Source organism: Nematolebias whitei, chromosome 4 (assembly GCF_014905685.2).
Source record: "Nematolebias whitei isolate Nwh7 chromosome 4, NemWhi1, whole genome shotgun sequence".
Taxonomy (NCBI): Eukaryota; Metazoa; Chordata; class Actinopteri; order Cyprinodontiformes; family Rivulidae; genus Nematolebias; species Nematolebias whitei.
In genome coordinates, this window is record NC_056501.1 from 28,266,063 (window position 1) to 28,289,398 (window position 23,336).

The 23,336-nt window shown below is 40.1% G+C and overlaps 1 protein-coding gene across 1 annotated transcript in view; it reads left to right on the top strand.

Annotated features, from left to right (window-relative positions):
• The window catches only part of ctnna1 (catenin (cadherin-associated protein), alpha 1), a gene marked incomplete in the record, with an annotated part of 88,646 nt that extends 68,275 nt beyond the window's left edge, over window positions 1–20,371 (top strand). The window contains 4 exon segments of the mRNA XM_037675375.1: window positions 606–787; window positions 4,518–4,623; window positions 17,889–18,023; window positions 18,842–20,371. Of these exon segments, the coding sequence (XP_037531303.1) occupies window positions 606–787; window positions 4,518–4,623; window positions 17,889–18,023; window positions 18,842–19,132 (714 nt within the window).
• Between the last annotated feature and the right edge of the window lie 2,965 nt (window positions 20,372–23,336).

Below are 23,336 nucleotides of genomic sequence, written 5' to 3' on the forward strand. Positions count from 1 at the left end.
AGACAATTTACCAGTGACGGAATGAACGCTGTAGTGATGATATTCGATTTCCTGCTCTTAAGTGTCTGCTTACCTCAACTTGACAACTTAATTCACTGAATGTCTGATTACCTGTTTGGACACGGCTCTTTAACTGTTCAGTTTAAGACGATGTATTGGGATGTTGTTACACTTGTTGCCAAATCCTGCTAAACAAATATCTGTATAATTATTTTTAGTGGTACAGAGTGGAGCATATGCATCTTTTTCATGACATGGCTCCAAACACTTTTATGAAGATGTTTTGAATTTAAAGAAGACAATCTGCAAATCAGGGAAAAAAGTGGCTGTTTTAGAGCCATTTCTCATTCATATATTGAATGTAAATTAACACGTTTAATTTTTAGACTAATTCCAACATTCTTTTTGTGCATTTTATTATAAAGTATGAATCAAATTGCACAGAAGTGTAGTACAACATTATAAATCTGTATCCTCTGCTGGGATCCCATCAATGCTGTGGCCTCGCCTGCCAAGAAAACTTTGCATTTGTTGTGTGCTTTGCAACAGTATGTCAAGGTCCTGCTCAGTAGCCCTCTGCACTTTTCCCATAATTTTGTCTACAGGCTATCATGGCTCAGTTGCCGCAAGAGCAGAAAGCAAAGATTGCAGAGCAGGTTGCCAGCTTCCAGGAAGAAAAGAGCAAGCTGGATGCGGAGGTTTCTAAGTGGGATGACAGCGGCAATGACATCATTGTGTTGGCTAAGCAGATGTGCATGATCATGATGGAGATGACAGACTTCACCAGGTGAGACAGCATGACATACGAACAGAAGTTTTGAATAAATTTGACAGATGTTGCTTTGAATTTCTCAGACTACTCTTTAATCACTTAGTAATACGTTAACCTGCCTGTCTGCATGCAAAATAAGTTGGTCCCAACAATGAATATTACTGTGCAGGAGTCATTCTACAGTTTCCTCTGTTAATAGTTACTTTTTTCTGTTTACAAAATATTTCTATGAAAACGTCTTGGCCGTCACTCTGTAAGCTTATGTTGAACAAACATCCATCCATATTTGAACAATAGTTCACATGAAGGTTAAGACTAATAATCGTGCAGCAGAGCTCTTCATTTGACTTAAGCAGCAGGATAGGTGGGATTTCCACTTGATTATGTTTCTATCCTTCTTTAATCTTGATATGCAGAACCATAAGCAGAGCATCATATTTCCTTCTCCCCTGCTGCATAAATAAGCCGTTCTGCATTGGAAAGAAATTAAATGGACAGCCTTCCTCAGCAGAGCTGCTAAAGGCCAAATTCACACTCATAAGTGGATTATTGAGGCTATATATGAAGCAGATGTTGGGGTTAGATCTTCCTAATTGGATAATTATTCATTTGATAAGTACTCAATTTTTAGGTTTGGGATTTGAATACATACTTTAAAACTTTTATTGAAAGCTCTTTCCAGTTACAGCCTAAACATTGGAGCCAACGGGCCTCGCCTAAAACCGTTTTATTTTTGATTTAAGTAGGTTTTTGTGGCTGTTGTATGTAGGACGTTTGCCATTTCTCCTGTCTTCATTGTGAGAATTGCAGCAGATTTTGGTTGAGGATAGGTGTCACAAACATTAAACTTTGTTTAAAAAAAAAAATCCAGCATTTTTTCTGTCTGTCTTGGGTCAGTTTCCATCTGTACTGTGAAGAGTTTAAATCTGCTTCGCTGCATTTTGCAGAATCTGAGCTGGCAGTGTGTGACTGTACACTACAGACTTCATCCAGCTGCTCGTATTACAATGACAGTCTGCACTAGTTACCCGTTTTCTTAGGGAGTCATACATGTCTGTCATCACGTGGTCTCCATGTGATTTTATAGATTCTGACACTTGGGAAGATTTTTGCCTCTACTTTCCTTCTGTCATTTTTGTGCAGGTTTATTTTGTTATTTCTGTCCAAACAGTGGTCTTATAGAGCTGGTCTGGCTTTTTAATGTTTGTTATTGTAGTTTCAGGGTAGCTTTCAGTTGATAGAACGTAATAAACTGGATACACAAACACGGAGTCTTCATGTGACGGTTCACTGAACAGATGTAAAATAAAAGGATTAGTTGTTTTGGATCTTGGATGATGATGTTTCTTCATTTTCCATCTTTCACTGTGTATGCAAGGGGACGTTTGCTCCGGTTTCTTATCTTTTATTTTTTTTTGCATGAGCTGGCTTTGTAAATTTAAAATCTTTTTTTTTTTTGCACAACAGCCACACCTGTAATAATAAATTGTTTTGTTTTTCATCCTCTACATGAAAAAGCTAGTTTTACTGAGTAAAGATTTAAAATGTGAAAAAGTTTGAAATGCTAACAGGCTCACACCTGAATAGTTGTGCAGCACCCAGCAGGTTTTATGTGCTCTTTATTCTTCAAAAAGAGGTATGGAAAAATATTGCCTCCTCCTTCGCTGTATAATGGATGAATGGCTGGACGGATAAAGGTACGACGTTATTGATTGCTGTGACATTTTTGTATTTTATAAATGCTGCCTCTCCCACAGTTTTACACTTTAAAGCAAAGCAAGGAGTTCAAAAAGGGGAAATATGACTCATAGAAACAGAATAATGGTTTGATTTGTGAATGTGGGTATGAAGCTAATTTCTATACATTTTTACATTTATTACTTTTACAAGTTTGTCACTTTAGATTAAGTACTGATATTTTAGAAGTGAATAAAATTAGTCATCAATCAAAAACAAAGGGCCTCTGATTCAAAAAGTGTAAATAATTGTGAATATATTTTAAGTCCCATATTACATCTTCAATATTTCATAAGCAATACCATAACAACTTGCACAATACTTACTAATAAAGAATTAGTTAAATGCTGATTTGTAGATCAATGGGTTATGTTTCAGTGATGAGCATTGTGCTCTTCTTTAATCTGACAAGACTCTTGAAGCCTTTTTGATTTCCAGCAAGAATGGGCATTGTTTTTTTATTGATTATAAAATGTTAAGACTTTACAACAATGTGACGAGGTAATAATTTTGAGACTATCACCTTCAGCAAAATACGTTTGAACTGCTTCTGTCTACTGCCACTGTATATTACACAACGTGTTTGAGAAACTGTGCATCAGCCAACATATCATCCCACACGTTACAGCTTCACTCATGTGGTGGCACATGGAAGGTCAGTGGCTGCTAAATTCAACCTGGCCTCATATTAAGCTCCTTTGAACCTTGGTATAGAATGAAGCTCTGCCGAGGTTAATGTTGGATTAGATAATTGACCCCTTCTGACAAAGCTGCAGAAAGTCTGAGAATTTCATGTCAAGTCCTGCATCTGTCATGGCCGCATGGCAGCTCTCATGAATAAAGCCATTTATGGCTTGGAAACATCCAACATATTTGGGAGCCACCTGTCACAGTTTTGTGCTGTGAAGTGTTTGGCTCGTGCACATCTGGGGGCCTGCAGCTGTTGTAGAGACTAAAATATTTAGTCCCTTCTCCATACCCAACTCCAATAAGATAATTTCTTCTGAAGTTTCTTTGTTGTATCTTTATAGGCTGTTTAAGTTTCCTAGCAGAGTTAGAAAGTCCCCTTAAAAACATCTTGTATAAAACAAGGTAGGTTAGGTACAAATCGGTTGCTGCTGTATTTGTTGTGAACAAACCGCAGCAGAATGCTATCAGCTGCCTTTTTGCTTGTATGCTGTTTTTACTCCATCCCCAGAAGTGCCTCCAGCTCTGTCTCCTGAGGTTGACTTGGTCCCAGGAGAACTTCCAGTATGTGCTCTGATGCATGGCCTTTTCCACTAGGACCCTGGCTTGTTGTACATCAGAGCAGCAGAGGGAGCGCAGGAGAAGGAAAGTGTTGGAGATGGGAGGGGAGGAATGGGGAAGTGAGAGAACAGAACACAAAATTCCATCTGTTCTGGGTTGGATGGCTCTTTTTTTTTAGCCTGGAGAGAGCAGCTTTGAATCCAATTTCTGTCTCTTGCCAACTGTGTCCCAGAGTCCCCTGGGGGGGTTGAAAAATGGCAAAAAGCTGACAAGCTTAACAGTGTCAGGTCAGGGCTGGACTGACCTGTGTGGGACTGGACTTTGTTTGGCTCAAAAGGGTCAACAACGAGGGACGTGGGACATGGAGTCAATTTCCAGAAAATTAAATTCATCTTTGTTTTGTTTTACTTTGATTTATTTGTAGTAAATTTCAACTCTTAAGTTGCTGATATATTTTTGAAAATGCGTCTTACTTTGATAAACTGTGTCCACTGTTTTTACATTTATTTGATCTTAAAACATTACGTCTGATTGCTCATCGACACCAGATTGCGTTGGAGGTTAGTAAATGGAATCATCTTTGCACCACCACACGCTTTACTTCAATATCACGTACCTCAACTCTTCCTGTAGTTCTCGTCTGCTGCTGACCAAAACCAACCATCTAACAGAACTGGACTCTGCATATTTCCTCCTGTATGAAACTTGAGTCTGCAGTGGAGGTAAATCTGGGACTGATTTCCTTTTTTTTTCTGTTCAGGGGGAAAGGACCACTGAAGAATACATCTGATGTCATCAGCGCTGCCAAGAAAATTGCAGAGGCAGGATCCAGAATGGACAAACAGGGCCGCTCCATTGCTGACCAAGTAAGTCATAATGAGCCTCTGTCCCTGAGGAGTGATGTAAATCACAGCTTTATGCCATCAGCCCCAGTTTACTGTTACAGTGGGACATTTTCAGCCCACTCCCCAACCTAAAGGCCTATAGACTGGAATTATGTGGGTCTCAGCAAACAGGAAAAGAAAATCTAGGTTGGTGCATCCAAGCATCTGTATTTATGAAAGATGATTAAAGTAAAAAAGTTGAGGTACTAAATAAATTCTGAGATTTTAAGAGAACTTTTTACTTACACATCTACCTAGGTAGGCAGGGCATCCATTGTGTACAAAAATGTCAACCACATTGGTTTTAAACAGATTTTCATAAGGAATCTGCCTGTTAGTTCTTTTTTTTTATATATATATATCTATAAACATTTATAGGGCTGCATTAATATTTATGGGGTTCCCAAAATTAATTTGGACATTAGCAGAAACGCAGCACAACGAAGATTTGAACGATGATACACTTGTTTTTATTAATGCACTGACAACAATTCTGGACAGCTCATTGTTTAACCAAGACGTGTTTGACTCCGAAGTTTGTTTGAGCTCGTCGTTTGGCTTTGAAACTTTAGATTGCTTCCAGTTTCATTTATTGGGTGCACATTGTCTAAGCCAATATAGCAAAACTTAAAACATTACATGCATGGAATTTATTTAGTTTTATTCGTCCATATAGACATACAATCAAGACATTAACAAACGAGTTGTTTTCTGATTTATCAATAAAATAAGTGTAAAGTTACTAATCTTTATTCTATAAACCGGATTCCAAAAAAGTTGGGACACTAAACAAATTGTGAATAAAAACTGAATGCAATGATGTGGAGGTGCCAACATCTAATATTTTATTCAGAATAGAACACAAATCACAGATCAAAAGTTTAAACTGAGAGAATGTATCAATTTAAGGGAAAAATCTGTTGTTTCCAAATTTCATGGCGTCAACAAATCCCAAAAAAGTTGGGACAAGTCCATTTTTACCACTGTGTGGCATTCCCCCTTCTTCTTACAACATTCAACAGACGTCTGGGGACAGAGGAGACCAGTTTCACAAGTTTAGAAATAGGAATGCTCTCCCATTCATGTCTAATACAGGCCTCTAACTGTTCAATCGTCTTGGGCCTTCTTTGTCGCACCTTCCTCTTTGATGCGCCAAATGTTCTCTATAGGTGAAAGATCTGGACTGCAGGCTGGCCATTTCAGTACCCGGATCCTTCTCCTACGTAGCCATGATGTTGTGATTGCTGCAGAATGTGGTCTGGCATTATCGTGTTGAAAAATGCAGGGTCTTCCCTGAAAGAGATGACGTCTAGATGGGAGCATATGTTGTTCTAGAACCTGAACATAGTTCTCTGCATTAATGGTGCCTTTCCAGACATGCAAGCTGCCCATGCCACAAGCGCTCATGCAACCCCATACCATCAGTGATGCAGGCTTCTGAACGGAGCGTTTATAACAACTTGGGCTATCCTTGTCCTCTCTGGTCCGGATGACATGGCGTCCCAGTGTTCCATAAAGAACTTCAAATCGTGACTCATCTGACCACAGAACAGTTTTCCATTTTGCCACACTCCATTTTAAATGACCCCTGGCCCAGTGCAAACGTCTGAGCTTGCTTAGAAATGGCTTCCTCTTTGCACTGTAGAGTTTCAGCTGGCAACGGCGGATGGCACGGTGGATTGTGTTCACTGACGATGCTTTCTGGAAGTATTCCTGAGCCCATTCTGTTATTTCCTTGACAGTGGCATTCCTGTTTGAGGTGCAGTGACGTTTAAGGACCCGGAGATCACGAGCATCCAGTAGAGTTTTACGGCCTTGACCCTTACTCACAGCGATTGTTCCAGATTCTCTGAATCTTTTGATGATGTTATGCACGGTTGATGATGATAACTTAAAAGTCTTTGCTTTTTTACGCTGGACCATTCTGGTATTGCTGCACTTTCTTTCTGCGCAACAATGGTGGGATTGGTGATCCTCTTACCATCTTGGCTTCTGAGAGACACCGACACTCTGAGAAGCTCTTTTTATACCCAATCATGTTGTCAATTGACCTAATTAGTGTTAATTGGTCTTCCAGCTATTCGTTATATGCTCAATTTCCTTTTTCCAGCCACTTATTGCTACTTGTCCCAACTTTTTGGGGATTTGTTGACACTGTGAAATTTTGAATCAACATATTTTTCCTTTAAAATGTTACATTTACTCAGATTAAACTTTTGATCTGTCATCTATGTTATATTACGAATAAAATATTGACATTTGCCATCTCCACATCATTGCATTCCGTTTTTATTCACAATTTTAGTGTCCCAACTTTTTTGGAATCCGGTTTGTAGGATCAAATATTTTGCCTTCCTTCTCTCTCGTACCAACTGCCAAGTTCCCATAATTTACTCTCAACTCTTCATCTTGACATAGAAACATGCTTTCAATTATTCAGGCCTCATATTTCACTTAAATACTCACTGTACCGCTCTTTAGGGGGGTGCTGTTTGATTTTTTTCTTATCTCATGCCGTCACTTAGGCAGAGACTCACTGCACCTGTGTTTGCAATATGTACACATTTGTTGTTAAACACTGAACAACTATGATGTTTACGACGAGACGGGATTGTCACATTGAGTTCTCTCGGAAACGTAGTTTGTTTCTGTGTTCAGCATCTAACATCTGTTTTCCTCACTCCTATCTAAGAACACAGTTGGCTAAGAGGGGACTGTCTTCAGATGTAGCAGATTTCTGTTCAGATAACATGGGTTGTCTCGAACACACTCTCTAACTCTGTTTTATTAAAAAAACGATAACGTTGGCAAAAAGTAGTAGCACGTTGATCCACTCTGAGAGGGTGCTATTTAAGAGACTGAGCTAAATACAGCACCTCAGACTGAGGAAGTCTCTCGGATGAAAGACAAAATGTATCTAGATTTTTTTTTTTTGCTTTGTTTTGTTTTTTTGAATGTCCAGAGGACCAGATTGGATTTTTTAGATAGTAGCACGAAATTTTATGGAATGAGTCACCTACAACACAGACTTTGGGCCTTGACACTGCTCATAATAAATTCTGTTGTCAGCTTGGTGATAATATTTCTCTCACAGTTCTAGATGCTGTTTACAGATTAAGTAATTTAATTGAAGTATTTTACTTTATATACCCATTTAAAACTAGCTTGTGCTTATTAATGCTATACCTGCTGTAAAAACAAAAAAAAAAAAACAGGCTTAACCAGAATTAACATCTCCATATTTTAAGATGAATGGCAATATACAAAATATATCCTTTTTTTTCCTCCCTATAAAATAGTAATATATTTGAGTCATAGCTTTGTCCCAATTGTCACAAAGGCACATTTATTAACAAATGGCTACTAAATGTGTAAAAAAAAAAAAAATTACATAGATTAAATAATAATCCTCTTCAGCTGTGCAGCCTTCACGATGTTTGTTAGCCCCGTTGTCTTTAGCAGTCTTGTTCCACAGTTGGGACTGGGACTGTGGTTTTAGTGATACAAGCCGTTGCTTTCTTAATGTTGTGTTACCTCTCACTGTTCCTCTCATCAGGTACAGCACGGCTAAATGGGTTTTTGTCTCAGGGATGGAGGCTGAAGTCAGTCGGAGCTGCAGCTTCACACATGCTTCATACTCCACTTATAGCGCTGTTTTAAGTGGTGAAAAAGATTCGTAGTGCCGACCTTTTGTCGGGACTGGTTTTTGGCATTGTCTACAGAAAACATTTTTCTGCTGCTCATCTGACAATTTAAATTCAAACCATCTCCAAATATCAGCCATTGTTTTCCTTTTTGCTCACGAGCCAAGTTGATCCTCTCCCGTCTTTACTTGTTGTGCTAAACTCCCGCCCACCTGGAGAAGCAGGAAGTGGGGGGAGCGTGTGCAGGTGACGGGCTGGATTTGTATTCAGTGAGGGAGGAGGGGTCGCGTGAAGTTGGCGGCACAGACGAGGAGAAAAAGAACTACCATATTTTCAAGTATAATTCTAACTCACTGTAGAAATATTGATATAGACGATATAGTCCCATCTTATATCACGTGAAATTATCTCAATTTGAAAATATCTATCTCCCATATTATTTCAGTGATTTATTTTTATTGGTAGAAACATTAGCGTTTAGGTTTGAGCAGAGTTCTCCCCCTCATCGTCAGACATGAGCTGCGCCTCAAAGAGCCAAGCATGTCTGATATTTTGTTTAAGGTGCCCTCAGATCTTTAATATTAGAGACCCACGTCTATCACAAAGTAGCATTTTTACCTGTACTGACCTAATTGCATAATCATCAGAATAACGAATAAACTGCTCTGGAAAGTCACTTTTCTATGCTTCAATGCAGCTTTTGAAGATGCGTATTTGCTTTAATGAAAACTGTGTTATCCCCCAAAGAAAACAGATGGGCAACTGTGCAGGTGTGTGTATTTGTCTGTGCATGCCTGCATACTGAACGTCTGACTGGCGTTTGCTCTCTGCAGGCGCACGTACGTACAGATGTGTCAGATTTAGGTGACTCTTCCCCTTTTGTCCTCGGCTATTTGTAGGTGCTTGTTCCTTTCTGTTTTTGTTCATGTCGTTTGTGTCTGTGCATCCACACGTACTTTGAGAAGATTTGGTGGTTTGAAGCACTCAAAGTATAAATAAATGAAGAGCTTTGGCTGTTGAAACAGACGTCTTAGTCAAGAGCAAGGACCCTTTCAACTTCTCTAAACCCATCCAGCTGTCCCTCTTAGCCTCTGTATCCCAGCAGAGACCACAACCACCAGGAAACCAGGTGAATCTTGACTCTTAGCATATCAAGAACTCTTAGAGAAAGAGTGCGTTAGAGAGGAAGATGGAAAGCTGGAGAAAGGGCAGAGCATTTTTGTGGAGAGGAACAATCCTCCTGAGAGACGAATCCATTAAGAGTGTTTCGCCTTTTAATTAGCAGCATAATTGCCATGTGGCAGATTTTTCTTTATTTATTTTTTATGCTGGCAGTTTATATTTAGGACCATACCTCGAACAAAGCAGGAGATGCCACAGGCCCACTCGCTGCAAAGCGCGCCACATTGGGAGGGTCTACATAATCTAGCAGCTGTAGTGGAGTGAATCACAACCGGGATGCACACACACTGACAGAGTCAGAGGAGCAAAAGCAATGTTGGGACTGCTCATTAACCTGGGCATATTAATCACGTGCGCTCTGTGCCTCTGGCCTGCAGGGCCTGTGAGGGTGTGTTACTCGTATAAAACACGTTGGCAGATGGTCACAGACTGATAGCTCAGCCTCTCACCCCACCGTCGTGTTTATAAGAATATCTTGCTTCAGTTTGTGAACGTTGTTCACCATAAACACAGGTGGACGCAGTCTAGTTTGGGTTTATGTTAAAGCAGTAAAATAAGTGCAATAGAGCTTCATAAAAGTTTAAAAGAAATTACTGTAGTGCCAAGATGAGTTGTAGGATTCGGGTCATTGCTGTACGAAGGTCTGCACTACAGCTGATTAACAATTTATGACCTTTCTCTGCAGGGAACCTTATGAGAGTTTGATCTGAGAGGCCTGGTAAACAAATAATGCTACATAATTGAGATTTATCATGCTAAAGTGTTAGCTGCTCTGTACCTCATATTCTAGCACTTTTGCTCTCCAAGCATCTCCCACAGTAGAAAAACAAAACAAACACTTGCATAAACATGTGATTAAAAAGCTTTTATATTTAGAGAACAGGCGTGCTCTCACTGCGTTTAAGTTTTATTCCTGCGTATAAACTCTTTGTACTTTTCTTCCTATTTGCATTCAATTAGGAGAGATTCATGGTGATGTATAGTCTCTGGTGCTGGTCACAGTCTAATCCCAGGTCTCTTTGAAACTGACAGCTTGTAAATTACCTACTGAAGTAGCCGAGGAGTGAAATCACCTCGAGAGTTCACAAATTCTCAGCTCAGCAGTTCAAGGGTCAGCCACCAGCTGATGCAGTTCATTCTAAACAATTGTTTGTTTTTAAAAGCATCTATTCTTTATTTACTCCGGCCATTTTACAACACATTATTCTAACACACCACACAGTCTTCAGTGTGAATAAACGCACAGTTTGATGAAAAAGTGACAACATTGTTTAACCGTATATAAAAATGTTCCGTTGAATGTGAAAGTTTCAAACTGGAGGGATTCTTTTGGGAACTCTTCCCAGACTGGCTAGTGTTTAGCTCGGCTCTTCAAAGAGAATTTCTCCTCGTTTCTTCAAACTGATTGTTCTGACTGCAGGTAATATTTCCACTTCAGAACAAATCTGAACTATCCACCTGAAGGTTTATTTTTTTTGTGAGAAATTGTTTTTTTTTTAACTTTTTTTGCATTTTAATCATAAACAACTCTTGTTGCTGACTTTTTTTTTAAATTCTTTTTGTTGTGTACTTTCTAATGTTCAGTTGCTTGGACTTTTTTTAAAACCGACACATTCATTGTCAAACACGGATAAATTAAATTTTTATGGCCTTCTCTTTTTTTCCCATCTTGTTCCAAATTAAGACAAAACTGTATAAACAACATTAGATGTGACTGTGTGCTGAATTCACAAAGGAAAACTAAAATCTTTTGTTGTTTTACTGACAGCTCTGTTGGCTGGTTGGCAGGAAACATGGCCGACAAAACACCCAGCTTCAACATTTCTCCTTTGTGTATTTAGACTTTTGCAGGTATTTATTTTAGAAATGCATAATTCACAATGTTTGTAGATTTGTTCTTCTACAGGACCTAAACAAGTATTTTCCAGTAATTACAATAATTTTGTTTAATTATTTTAAAATGTGTTTAGCAAAGCCAGAATGTTCAGCTGCAAAATGAAACGTTTGTCATGTTATTTTCCCTCTTCCAGAATTGGAACCAATGAAATGCCATTTTTCCAAGAGTGGTGATAAAATATTTGTTGCTGGTGGTTTTATTATGAAACTGGGCAGACTTGGACACAAACTGCAACTTGACTGGTTGGCAGATGCATAAAACTAAAATCTGAATGTTTTTAGATCATCAGGAATAACGTAATATTCTTATTTTTTTTAAATGCCAGTTTTCTGCAAGAATTGCCATAAACGATATCAGACTTAAGGATTGCCCAATAACATTACCCAATGGAAGCATATATAAGGTAAAGAGTATTGGTCCAAGCACTGAACCCTGAGGAACTCCATGACTAACTTTGATGTCTGATGAGAATTCATTATTTACATTTGGAATGATTTGCTAAAATTGAATAGTTTTCATTTGATACTATTTCTATCTCAACGTAATTCTTGACCTGCCATTGTGTATCTGTTCCTACCAAACCCAGCCGGTCGAAGCAAATGATCACTTGTCCTGAGTCTGGTTCTGCTAAAGGTTTCTTCCTCATGAGGGAGCTTTTCTTTTCTACTGTCGCCTTCATGCTTGCTCAAGATGAGTCTGCGATAAAGTTAAACTCAAAGCAGTCTGCTCCTCAGATAAACATTATTTTTTATGTATGGATCTTTCTGTTCAGTGCCCTGAGACGACTTCTGTTACGACTTGGCGCTAAATAAACAAACTGAATTGAAAATTGAATTGGAATTTCAATACAAGTTGCATTGAGAAGCGCGACAGTCTGAAACTGTAGTTTACATTTTTAAAATTTGAATCATTTCACCAACAAACACATCAAAGTCAAACATTTTTAAGACATTTGATAGTGAGTTGTATAAATATACAATAGAAAGTTGCAATAAGGATTAAATTTAGGTGGTTGAAGTTTTACAGCTTAAAATAATTCCATAAAGCCACAACTCCCTCTAAAAAGAATAAAGATAAATAAAAACAACCAGTAGCCTATTTAAAAGTGATATTATGAGTATACATTTTCATATAACAAGACTCTTTCTGGGTTCACTGCCCATGCCCCCCCCCCCCCCCCAGGTTGCTGGCAGTGGCACATTAGGATGCGGCCTTGTCAGTAAATATTGAAAATTGGCATTTCCTCTGGGTGATGCGTCCAGAAAGGTCAGAGCTGGCTGCCGGTGGCTCTGGGGCTCTGCGTGTCTCCGTTTGGTTGTAATAGGATTCAGTGGAACTGCCTGGCATTTCCAACGATGAGACCTGACCGTCCTGCTCATCATTTATATCCTGGATTGTTGCTTTACGCACAGCAGAGCGACGGAGCTTTCTTCAACATCCTCCAACTTTTAGATTTTAGTTTGCATTGTGCTCTGAATCACCTCTACAGTGAGAAAGCACTGAGAAATGCTAAATAAGTATTATAAATTTACATAATGAGACCCTCATGGGTCATGGTGGGCTATGTTGTAAAATATTAATTTAGCAAATCTAGTGATCTGCTTAAGTTATGACTCAGGCGTTCCTTTTGTCTCCGTTATTTCTAAAATACACGCAGCTAGTAAGAAAGAACTGCTCAAAATCACTGACATTTCTGCCTGTGATGCTTTCTCCTGGTTTTAAAAGCTGGTGACTCACCTCTCTGTTGGCTTACCTTGGAAAATAAAGTGTGCTGAAGACTCCTCTGCACCTCCTCCTGTTCTCTCTTGACTGGTCACACAAACACTCAAGCCTGAAGGACGCTTTTCACTTGTACTCAGACAGGACAGAATAAACTACAGCGGGCTATTAGTTAATGTCAAGTATTTGTGCTGAACACATTATACCTATAGGTTGAGCAAGTACATCCAACTAATAACATTAAAACTTTGTAAACTTGTTCAATCAGTCTAATATCTGGAGACTGGACTTGGTGGTAGAGGAGCTTAAAGCGCTCACTGCTCTGTGACCACCACCTTGTTTGTTAATCTCATGCATATTTGCCTCACTGAAACAACTCTAGGTGTTTTTCTCTCCCCTCTCCGTGCATCTTAAGTATTCACATGTCACTGTCGGAGCAGCCTCGCAGAGTTTCCTGAGTGCTGAGGGAAGCCAGCAGCTGAGCCGACTATGAGCACAAGCGCTGCTTTCACGGTGCCCTGCTCTCAGCCGTCTGAATACTTCCCCAAGCCTTCATTAGCATGGCTGCTGCATTCAGCCTCATCCCAGGTCTTTGCATTTGCATGTGTGCCTCTGCACGAGCACGCCGTCACGCGCCCGCTGCCTCGGTCTGACTTAAACGCCCCTCCCAACTTCAGTTGAATCCGCTTGTTCTCGTTTCCCCAGTCGGATTTCTCCCTTATTTACTCCTCCACACCGTTTCCCCTCTGGCTGACTCCTCATCCTCGCCTTTTTCTCCTGATTTTCTGGTTCATTCTTGTTCTTTGTAACCTTGATGCCTCTTCTATTTCCTCCAGTCTGGCAGCCATGTTTAGTTGTTGGTTGCTATAAGATGATCACTTCTCAACGAAACGTTGACTTTTACGACTCTTTCCTCACCTCTTGGCTTGTCTTTGTACAGATCACAACTGGATATTTGTGATTAAAAAGTACAATTGTCCTGTGTGTGTACAATAATCAAAAATTGAAGCTGTGCAGGGTTCAGTTATCTTTTCATGTCCTTCCCCTCTTCTAGTGTCCTTTCTGTAAGCGGTGTATAAATAAGCACAGTTGTGGCGGTTTGTAAATGCATGCATGACTGTATATCTGGGAGAGAGTGCACTATATTCAGTGGAGCACTCTGTTCTCCCACCAGGGATACTGATGTGCTCAGCAGGATTAGATGCATCATAAGTCGTAGTCTGTTTGAAGTGTCCAGAAATCATGATCCCTCTGATGTTTCCTCTTCTTCCCTCTGCATAGATATAAGATGTTACCTGTTAGGTTACTGCACGTGAGCTGTTCAAAACTGCTTCTGTCAAGTGAAAAACGCTGCGAGCATGATTCCATGTCCTTTACATAAAGCCGAAGAAAGGGTGTTTTATCTGAAAACATGCACGTAGCTCTTGGTCATGCTAATGTACAGCACTGAACTGCCTCTTCTGCAAAAAATAATCCACTCACCTTCTCTGGTTCCAAAAGAACCAAGCTCATTGATAAAATCCTGCCGTCTGCACCTTCTGTTAGTGTCTTCTCATCATGTGGTCGGCCCTGGATTCTTCCATATATGGTGCGTTTAGTAGGTGATGTGAAAATCTGGCAGCCTCTGATCTGCAACAAAGTCCGTGTGTTAATCACTGCTGATAAACAGTTTGTGACTCGGGTCATTCTGATGTGATTCAAAGCGTCAGGGCCCCCATCAAAGTGTTTACATCCTTCACTTGATGAGCAGCTAAGAAGAGTACTGTGGCCTAATTACTGTGCTGGCAGGGGGCTTGTTTAGCTAACCAGGAAAGGGATTGGAAATGGTGGAGCCCAAGTCTAATTACGATGAGATAAAATGAGTCAAAGACATTGCCAGTGCTAAATGAGATGCATTTGTGGAGCTCTTCACATGCTGCCACTTTAAAGTGGATTTTATGATAATTTCTTTTTGAAGTTGATGGAGGTTTTTTGGCTCCAATTTAGTGACTTGTGTACCTAACCGCCTGTTTACAATAATGTCTTTTTGAAACAGAAGTTTTTTTTGTTTTTTTTTAACCTCAAGTTGAACCTTCGAGCCAATATTCTTCTGCCAGACAGTTTTAAAATGAGATTAAATTTCGTTCACAAGTTGTTTTTTCACACGAGATTGAGCTGTAACATTGCAAAGGAGGCTCGTAATGCTGCTGTTGCTCGCCAGCCGAACAAACGGCACAGCATTGTCTCCGTGTGGACTCATCACCAGCGCGCCGCCATTGTTCAAGCAGAGACGTGGGCACCGTTGTCTGTGTTGGCGCGCTCGTGCTCACAGATGTCAGCTGAGCTCTGTGACTTTCTCCTCTGCCAGTTCAGAGGCGCCAACACTTCCCTCCATCCTCTTTATTTTACAGAGGTGCAACATTTTAACAACACTGTTAAAACACAAATCAAAAAGCTGGTTTACTTCATCAGATCAGTATCAAATAGATTAAACCGTTTGGATGGAGGTCTGATCTGAAAAAAAAATTCAATAATTGCGCCACTCAAGGTGGCTGCATGTTGGAGTAGCTATTCGTTCTGGGATATTGCTTTTGAAAACATTAATTCCTCTTTTTCAGGATGTAATTCACGTTTTTTCGATAATTTTTTCCTCTGGTATCGGATGCTGTGTAGCTGGAAGGATTTTGACTGAAACATCTTTTACTTTTGGACATTTGTTATGATGCGTAACCATGGCAACAATGTCTTTTTTACAACTGGGTGCAACAGATTAACATCTCAAAGCTCAAATAATACCTCAACTACAGTCCCAAATCCCAAATGAGTTGTAAAGGAGGCACCGTGGATGCATCTCCGTCTACCTGGTGGCGGTGCTCGAGTACCTGACTGCCAAAATCCTGGAGCTGGCGGGAAATACGGCTTGTGACAACAAGACCAGTATCAACCCCAGGCACCTGCATCTGGCTGTCTGCAATGATGAGGAGCTCAACAAGTTGCTGACGGGAGTGACCATCGCTCTGGAAGGAGTTCTGCTCAACATTCAGGTAGTCCTGCTGCCCAGGAGGACTGATAGTCTCACAAATCCAAGTAAACAAATCAAGATCTGTGGCCAGTTTCTTCAGATTCACTATGATGGACCACCAAAAGAGATCCTTCCTGCCATCAGCATTTAGAACAACTTTTTAATGAAACCAGGAGAATGAGCTACAACAACGTTTAATTTTCCTCTGGGATTAATAAAGTATTTTTGAATTTGAGTTTAGTACAAGGTAAAAAATATATATATAAACACATGGACAAACATAAGCATTTACAGACTCTAACCTTTTGTAGCTTTTTTAAGATCGCTCAAACAAGTTTTTATTTTTATTCCCACATTTACCTGCCCCTACCCTCATTCATGCCACTCTGGGCCCTTGAGCAAGGCTCTTAGCCCCCACCATCTGCTCCTCCAGGTGTCCTAGATAGCAGCTCTCTGCTCCACACAGAGGGCTGTGGTAGCTCGGTGGTCTGTGGTTGCGTCAGGAAGGACATCCAGCGTAAAAACAACTGCCAAGTCTTTGTGCGACTTAGTTCGCTGTGGCGACCCCTAACGCAGGGAGCAGCTGAAAGAAGAAAAAAAAAAAATAGATGTCCACCTTCAAACTTCGTACCACTCGAGTTTCCAACATGTGAAGTTTAAAGAACACAGATCATTCTTTGTTGTTCAATAACAATTTACAAAAACTGATGCATTTGTTTAGCATTACCGTACTGGCCGCCGTACACATTGCACCGCTGTATGTCTCATCCATTATGTGTCACCGCTGACGCGTCGCGTTTGTTACGTGTCACTGCTCACAACCCGGAAATGTGGGCCGGTGTTGTGCCAAAAATCGAATGGCTGCCAAATGGTGGCCATGTGAGCGTGCACGGGAGGACAAGAATTTAACAAGATTAACACTTAAAAACAATTGTTTGCTTGAACTTGACTTGTCATATTCGCTGAGGGCCCTCTAGTGGCTGAAAATGGTCGTTCAATATTTTCCATGTTAGAATTAATGAAATAGTCAGATTTCAGCCAAAAATTAAGTTATAAATATGAGGAAAAATAACATAAATACGCTGCTTTGCTGTACAAGTCAGGCATGCTTATCTTTGCAAAAAAACTGACTTGCACAGCGAAAAATGCTGTAACTTTTTTTTTTTTTTTTAAATACACATACATGAATTAATTTTACAAAAAGCAGAATTTTCACAGTAAGGTGCTAAAATCCTAGGATTCTGATCAAAATGTATTTTGCTTTTTGACAATCTCAATTGAATGAAAACTAATTTTAGTATAAAAACATTATTTTGTGCTGTGTAGTTTATATTTGATAATTAGAAAATCCCCTCAATTTTCTTTTTTTTTGGGGGGGGGGGGAGTTAAAAAAACACATCTTATACCCCAAGTTTACCAAAAGCATTCAGGTCTTATTTTTTTATATAAATTCCCCTGCCCTGACAGTCTTGACATGACATTATTGCAGCCATCGGTGCGTGTTAGACTGTTTTGTGTGCTACGTGATCACACTTTAACCTTGTGAGGATGAGACGGCAGTTTGTAGGCGTGTGTTTTTCATTTTGGCTCTGTCCACACTGAGCTTCTGCTACACCTGCCACACTGCTACTATCTTATCTGTTAATGTGAGAATATCGTAAAAGTACTGAAATATTCAGGACAATGACTGCCTGTGACAAAAGCAACAAAATGGAACTGATGTACAGCCTGACAAATGAATCGTTTCCCCCCCCATAGCTACATACTAATTATATGTATATTTATTTTCCCATTTCTCTTGCAGTGTCCCGACTCCTCCTGTAAGCAGGACCTGCTGGCCTACCTGCAGCGTATCGCTCTGTACTGTCACCAGCTCAACATCTGCAGCAAAGTCAAAGCTGAGGTTCAGAACCTGGGAGGAGAGCTGGTCGTTTCTGGGGTGAGTCCAAGTACCGTTTGACCAGCTGCACTCCTCTACAGTGTAGTGATTTCCTCTGAAGTTTAGAGGTTCTTAAGGACTGAATGTGTTTCAATGAAACCGGAGGCTGATGGGCTCATTGACGCAGGAGAGCAGAGAGGCTGATGCAAACATTTCATGTTTCCAACGGAGACGGAACATCCAGTGCCTCTTAGAGAGCACACATTAAAAAGAAAACAGGTGGTTTAGACAGAGCAGTTTTAAATAAACTCGCACGGTGCCATCAAATTCTGTCTCAGAATGAGTAAATCAACAAGGTGCATTTTGCAACTTTAAAAAAAAGTTTTCTATTCTTTAATTACCAAAATGAATCAAACTACCAAACGTGTTGACTCTGGACGTTAGCTGCCAAATGACTGACAGAATGAGCGTTCGGCTGCTTTTGTTCAGATGTTTCCTGACCTTTAACGTTAGTGTTCAAGGTCGGCGCTCAGACCCCTTTAAGCAATAATTAACCACTTCCCTTCCAGTTTCAAGTAATTGACTTGTGTTGTTGGGCGTGCAGGAAATAATGATTTCAAGCTGAACGACACTTCCCCTCAAGTGTCACTGGTGTCTCTGAAGCCATTAAAGCAAGCCGATTAAATTAGTTTGACCTTTTTACTTATTCCGATATTCGGCACAGACGTTTGTGTGCCAGACAAGGAAATGGTTGTTAATTTGCTCGTGTTTGAGTTCTGGTTTGTGTCTGAAAACCAAAAGTCCAAGACCTGTAGACCATAAACAGACATGTGTTCACATCATTTCACATGTTTTCCATGATATCTCCTTCTCTACAGTTGGACAGCGCCATGTCCCTGATTCAGGCTGCGAAGAACCTGATGAACGCCGTGGTGTCCACGGTGAAGGCCTCCTACGTCGCCTCCACCAAATACCAGAAGAACAAAGGCATGGAGGCCCTGAACATGCCTGCAGTGTCCTGGAAGATGAAAGCTCCCGAGAAGAAGCCTCTGGTGAAGAGAGAGAAGCAGGATGACGGGCAGACCAACAGAGTGAAGAGGTCCTCTCACAAGAAGCACGTGAACCCCGTGCAGGCTCTGAGCGAATTCAAAGCCATGGACAGCATCTAGACACCCCCCCCCATGAAAGAACGAGTTTATAACCAATGAGTAGATTAGATTATTCAGTGAGAGGAGCTGCTATCTGTCAGCACCTCTTTGACCAGTTTTATTCCTCCACTGCCTCATTCCTGTTGCTCAGATTAGCTTTAATCTGTAGATTAACTCTGTTCAGATAGAAAAGGAACCGACTACACGTTTTTTTTCTTTAATATATATTAAAGAAATGATTGATTGAAGAGATGTTGGAAATGATTCCAAAAGATGTTTGATTGTTTTTCTAACCAGTTTTAAAGTAAGGCTAGCAGGATTTATGGTTTTCATTTAGTTTTTGGCAACTTTATTTTCTACACTGCAAATATCAACTATGCAAAATATCAATGGCCTTATTTTATCTGGAGCTCAACTGGATCCGTTAGTGGTATTTCAACAGTACGACCATGTCTGGTTCAGGTTTTAAAGCTCGATGTTCGACTTAATGTCGCTATAAACAGTTGACTTTATTCATTTTTATCATCTGTTGAATGTTTCTTTAAAAAGTAACAGTCTCAAATCATGTTTCAAGTATTTTTTTTGTCCCTGTTCTGCTCCAGAACTTGCTCAGTAGCTGCATCCTACATGCAACACACACAGGTTGGTTGGTTTTGTTCGTTTGGGACCACACTACAGCTTGGGGTCCACAGCTGACGGCCGTCATTATGAGACCAAACGCCTCTTCATTCACTTTAAGGGCTCGTCCTTGTTTGTTTTGCTTCTTGTTGCCTTTAAACTCGACGCTCGGTGTTTGTATTTCTCGCCCCTAAACTTCAACTCTAATCAGGATTTTAAATCAGCCGGCGTCTTTATAAAAAGACTGAAACAACTTGGATTTTTTTTTTTATGTATGTTTTTTGTTGTTTTCTTAAGTAAAACCTGTGGGAAGTTGTTGTTTGCAGAGCGTGCATTGCTCCACAGAAAAGGCTTTGAAATCCATCTCCTTTGGTCTGGAGATCAAGCATCACGCTTTGTATGGCTCACAACATCGGAGCTCCAGCAGGAGGGGCGTGCACGTTTTTTTGACGGGTGCGGTTTTTATATTTTTAAACCTAGAATCATGAAAAACACAGTATCAACGTGCTATTTTCCCTTATCTTTTGCTGAAACGTTTGGAGTTGAGTCTGGAGTGATATTAAACTGCTTTGCTGTGGATTTATTTTTTTTATTATTATTGATAGCTGACTTTTTAAAGCACACTTTTCTTTTATTAATGTACCTGATTTATATCTTTAAATAAAGTAAACTCTTGTCTGTTTTATCTGTGTTCCTTTTAAACCTGCACTTTTACTCCACGTGCCGTTTTGAAAACAAAACATTTTATGTAGGAACTTATTTAGATTCTCATATTAACGCATTATAAATTTACAACTCCATGCGGCCTGTTATTGACTGGAGGGCATCATACAGTATTCTGTTTCAACATGCAGTGGGCCTTGTGCTCAGCCTTTGTGATTTATTTCTCTTAAACAGAACGTGCAGCTTTTAACGTTAAATGGATCGTTTAGTCTTATGGTGGAGCTCCTTAAACAGCAGCTTGTGAGGAATTCTCTGAGAGACGTGAGACTGCAGCGCCGTGAGATCTGGAACAAAACGTCTCTGAAGTGCAGCCGTAATCAACACATTAGTGAGATGGAGAGGATGCTGAGGAGACAAATTTACCTTTTCATGATTTTATGCACGCAGGTCTCTTTCACAAAGGTGTTTTTGCTGCTTTGATTGATATTTACTGAGCTGGTAAAAGAGCCTCGTTACTTTCACTTCGCCCGTGCCCTTTAAAGATTTCTATAAAGTTTCTCAGTCAACTAGAAAAACTTGTAAAAATCACTTGAAAGGGGTAATAAATTGTAAAACTATCAAAGAACAGTCGATTTATTGTCACTGGCTGTGCACGTCTACAATTGAACTCGATTCAAGATGGCCACCGCAGCACATGAGCTACTTTGAGTTACTGTATAGCCATTTATTTCTTTGTACAATAAATAGTTTTACAGATGCTGAGCTAAAAGCTGGTTTGGTCATAGCTGAATTATTCACAGCACATAGTCATGCATCTAATTTTTCAAGATTTCAAGTTCGTTTAAACCTGAAATGACTGATTTGATTTGAACACATCTGGGGTCTTTTGTACAAATGTCAAGCCCCCCAGGAAGACTGCAGGTTATGAAATCCTGAAAACGATTAAAATCTGAACTCTGTTGTAAGAATTAGTTTCTGTAAAGAGGAAATCAACGAGGGTTTGACCTCCGAGCAGGAAAGACTGAATTAATGTCGGTTCTGAGGCGGACACGTTTTATCTCGTGCAGTATAAAACTGGCTGCACGGTGGCTCAGTTGGTAGAGCTGTTGTCTCTCCGTGAGAAGGTCGCTAGATCAAATCCTGTGCTGGGGACCTTTCCGGGTGGAGTTTGGATGCTCTCTGTGCATGCGTTGGTTTTCTCCAGTTGCTCCAGTTTCCTCCCACAGACCAACAACATGCATGTTAGACTGATTGATAACTAAATCGTCTCTAGGTGTGAGTGAAAGAGTGAATGGTTGTTTCTCTCATTTGTCTCTGTGTCCCTGTGATGGACTGGAGACATGTCCAGGGTGTCCCCTGCCTCTCACACAGTGACTGCTGGATATGGGCACCTGTGACCAGAAAAAGAAGCGGGTAAAAGATGATGACTGGATGAACGAACAGTATAAAATGCTGTTTACACGGGTAAATTTGAAATGTTCCAGTGCAAGTGAATGCAGCACGGTGTTTACTACAAAAGCTGTGGCAACAGGTTGTCAGTTTCTTTAACACTTCCAACTTGATTGGGTAAGTGGTGGCGCAGAGGTTAGAAGATGGGCCTGTGATCGGAAAGTCGCAGGTCCAACTCCCAGTACAGTCAACATCAAAATGTGGGTGGAAAAGGTGGAACACTCACACCTCCCTCCACTCTCACCTGCCCCACTTTGAGCCCCTGAGCAAGGCCCTTAACCCCCACCATCTGCTCCTAAACAGGTCTCTCTAGAAAATGAGTTCTCGTGGCTCAATGAGACTACCTGGATAAATAAAGAGTAAATTGGTGGTGGTGGTGGGGGGGGGGGGGATGATTGTTTGAAAAATATATGTAGTTTATTTCCAGCAAAAAATAATAAAATGGACAAAGCAATAACTAAAAAAAATTACAACTTGGATGAAAACAAAAGTAAACTTATTCTCATCTTACAAGTTCAAAAAGTGGTCAAAAATAATTCTACAACCTCCTGTCGTCACACAGGACATTTGATAAACAAGACCTGTCCACCACACCTGGTGTGTTCTTAATCTCTTTAATGGGTGGGTCCAAAAGCTACCAAAGCTATCTAAACTATTCCATATATAAAAATTAATTGCAGATTTTGATTCCAACTTAACAAATATATTTTAACTGCCCAAGGAAAAACTAAATTGATAGAACTTATGATTTACAAAAATTCAACAAATGGCCAAAACAAAAGCTTTGAATCTAACATCACGGACACGTTTCGTCCAGTCATGAGGCGCAGCAAACACTAAGAGAAGTGTTGAGACGAAGGCATTTTGACAAAGTTTCATTAAGTAAAACTGCTCAAAAGAGAAAAGGTAGCTTAAAGCTCAAAGCAGCAGACCTATAGCCAAGAGTTTTAAACACCACAGTTTACCAAATGTACTAGAATACATAGTAACCACAGGTGGAGCAAGCACAGCAAAGCATATTTTAATCACGTTTACAAGAAATAAAGCAAGATTTTCATCTGTAGTCTCAATTTAAATTAATACATAGCAATACATTTGGAAAATATTTGTCAAGTGTATTATTTTGACAATTACAAGCTTTAAAAAAACAAACGTCACAGCACCCATCTCCTGAATGAGCTGAATGTTTTGATACCTGAATGGCTAAAACAGAATAAAGTGTACAGAAGTGCTCAGATTGATAAAGATATAAAAATAAAAATAAATCAAGATTACAGCAAACGGCACATTTACTGAACGCCTGGCAACAAACCCCAGTGGACAAGCAAATACCTTGTATTGCTTTGACCTTGATTTGTGACCTTGACCTAGGAGCTGGGGTGATGGTGTTTGCAGCACCCTGTCTAGTGAAGATAAATATGAATATGAAGCGTCATTAAATTATCTTGAAGTTATGGGCGGGATGAGAGAAACTTTACAGACGGAGACTATATCA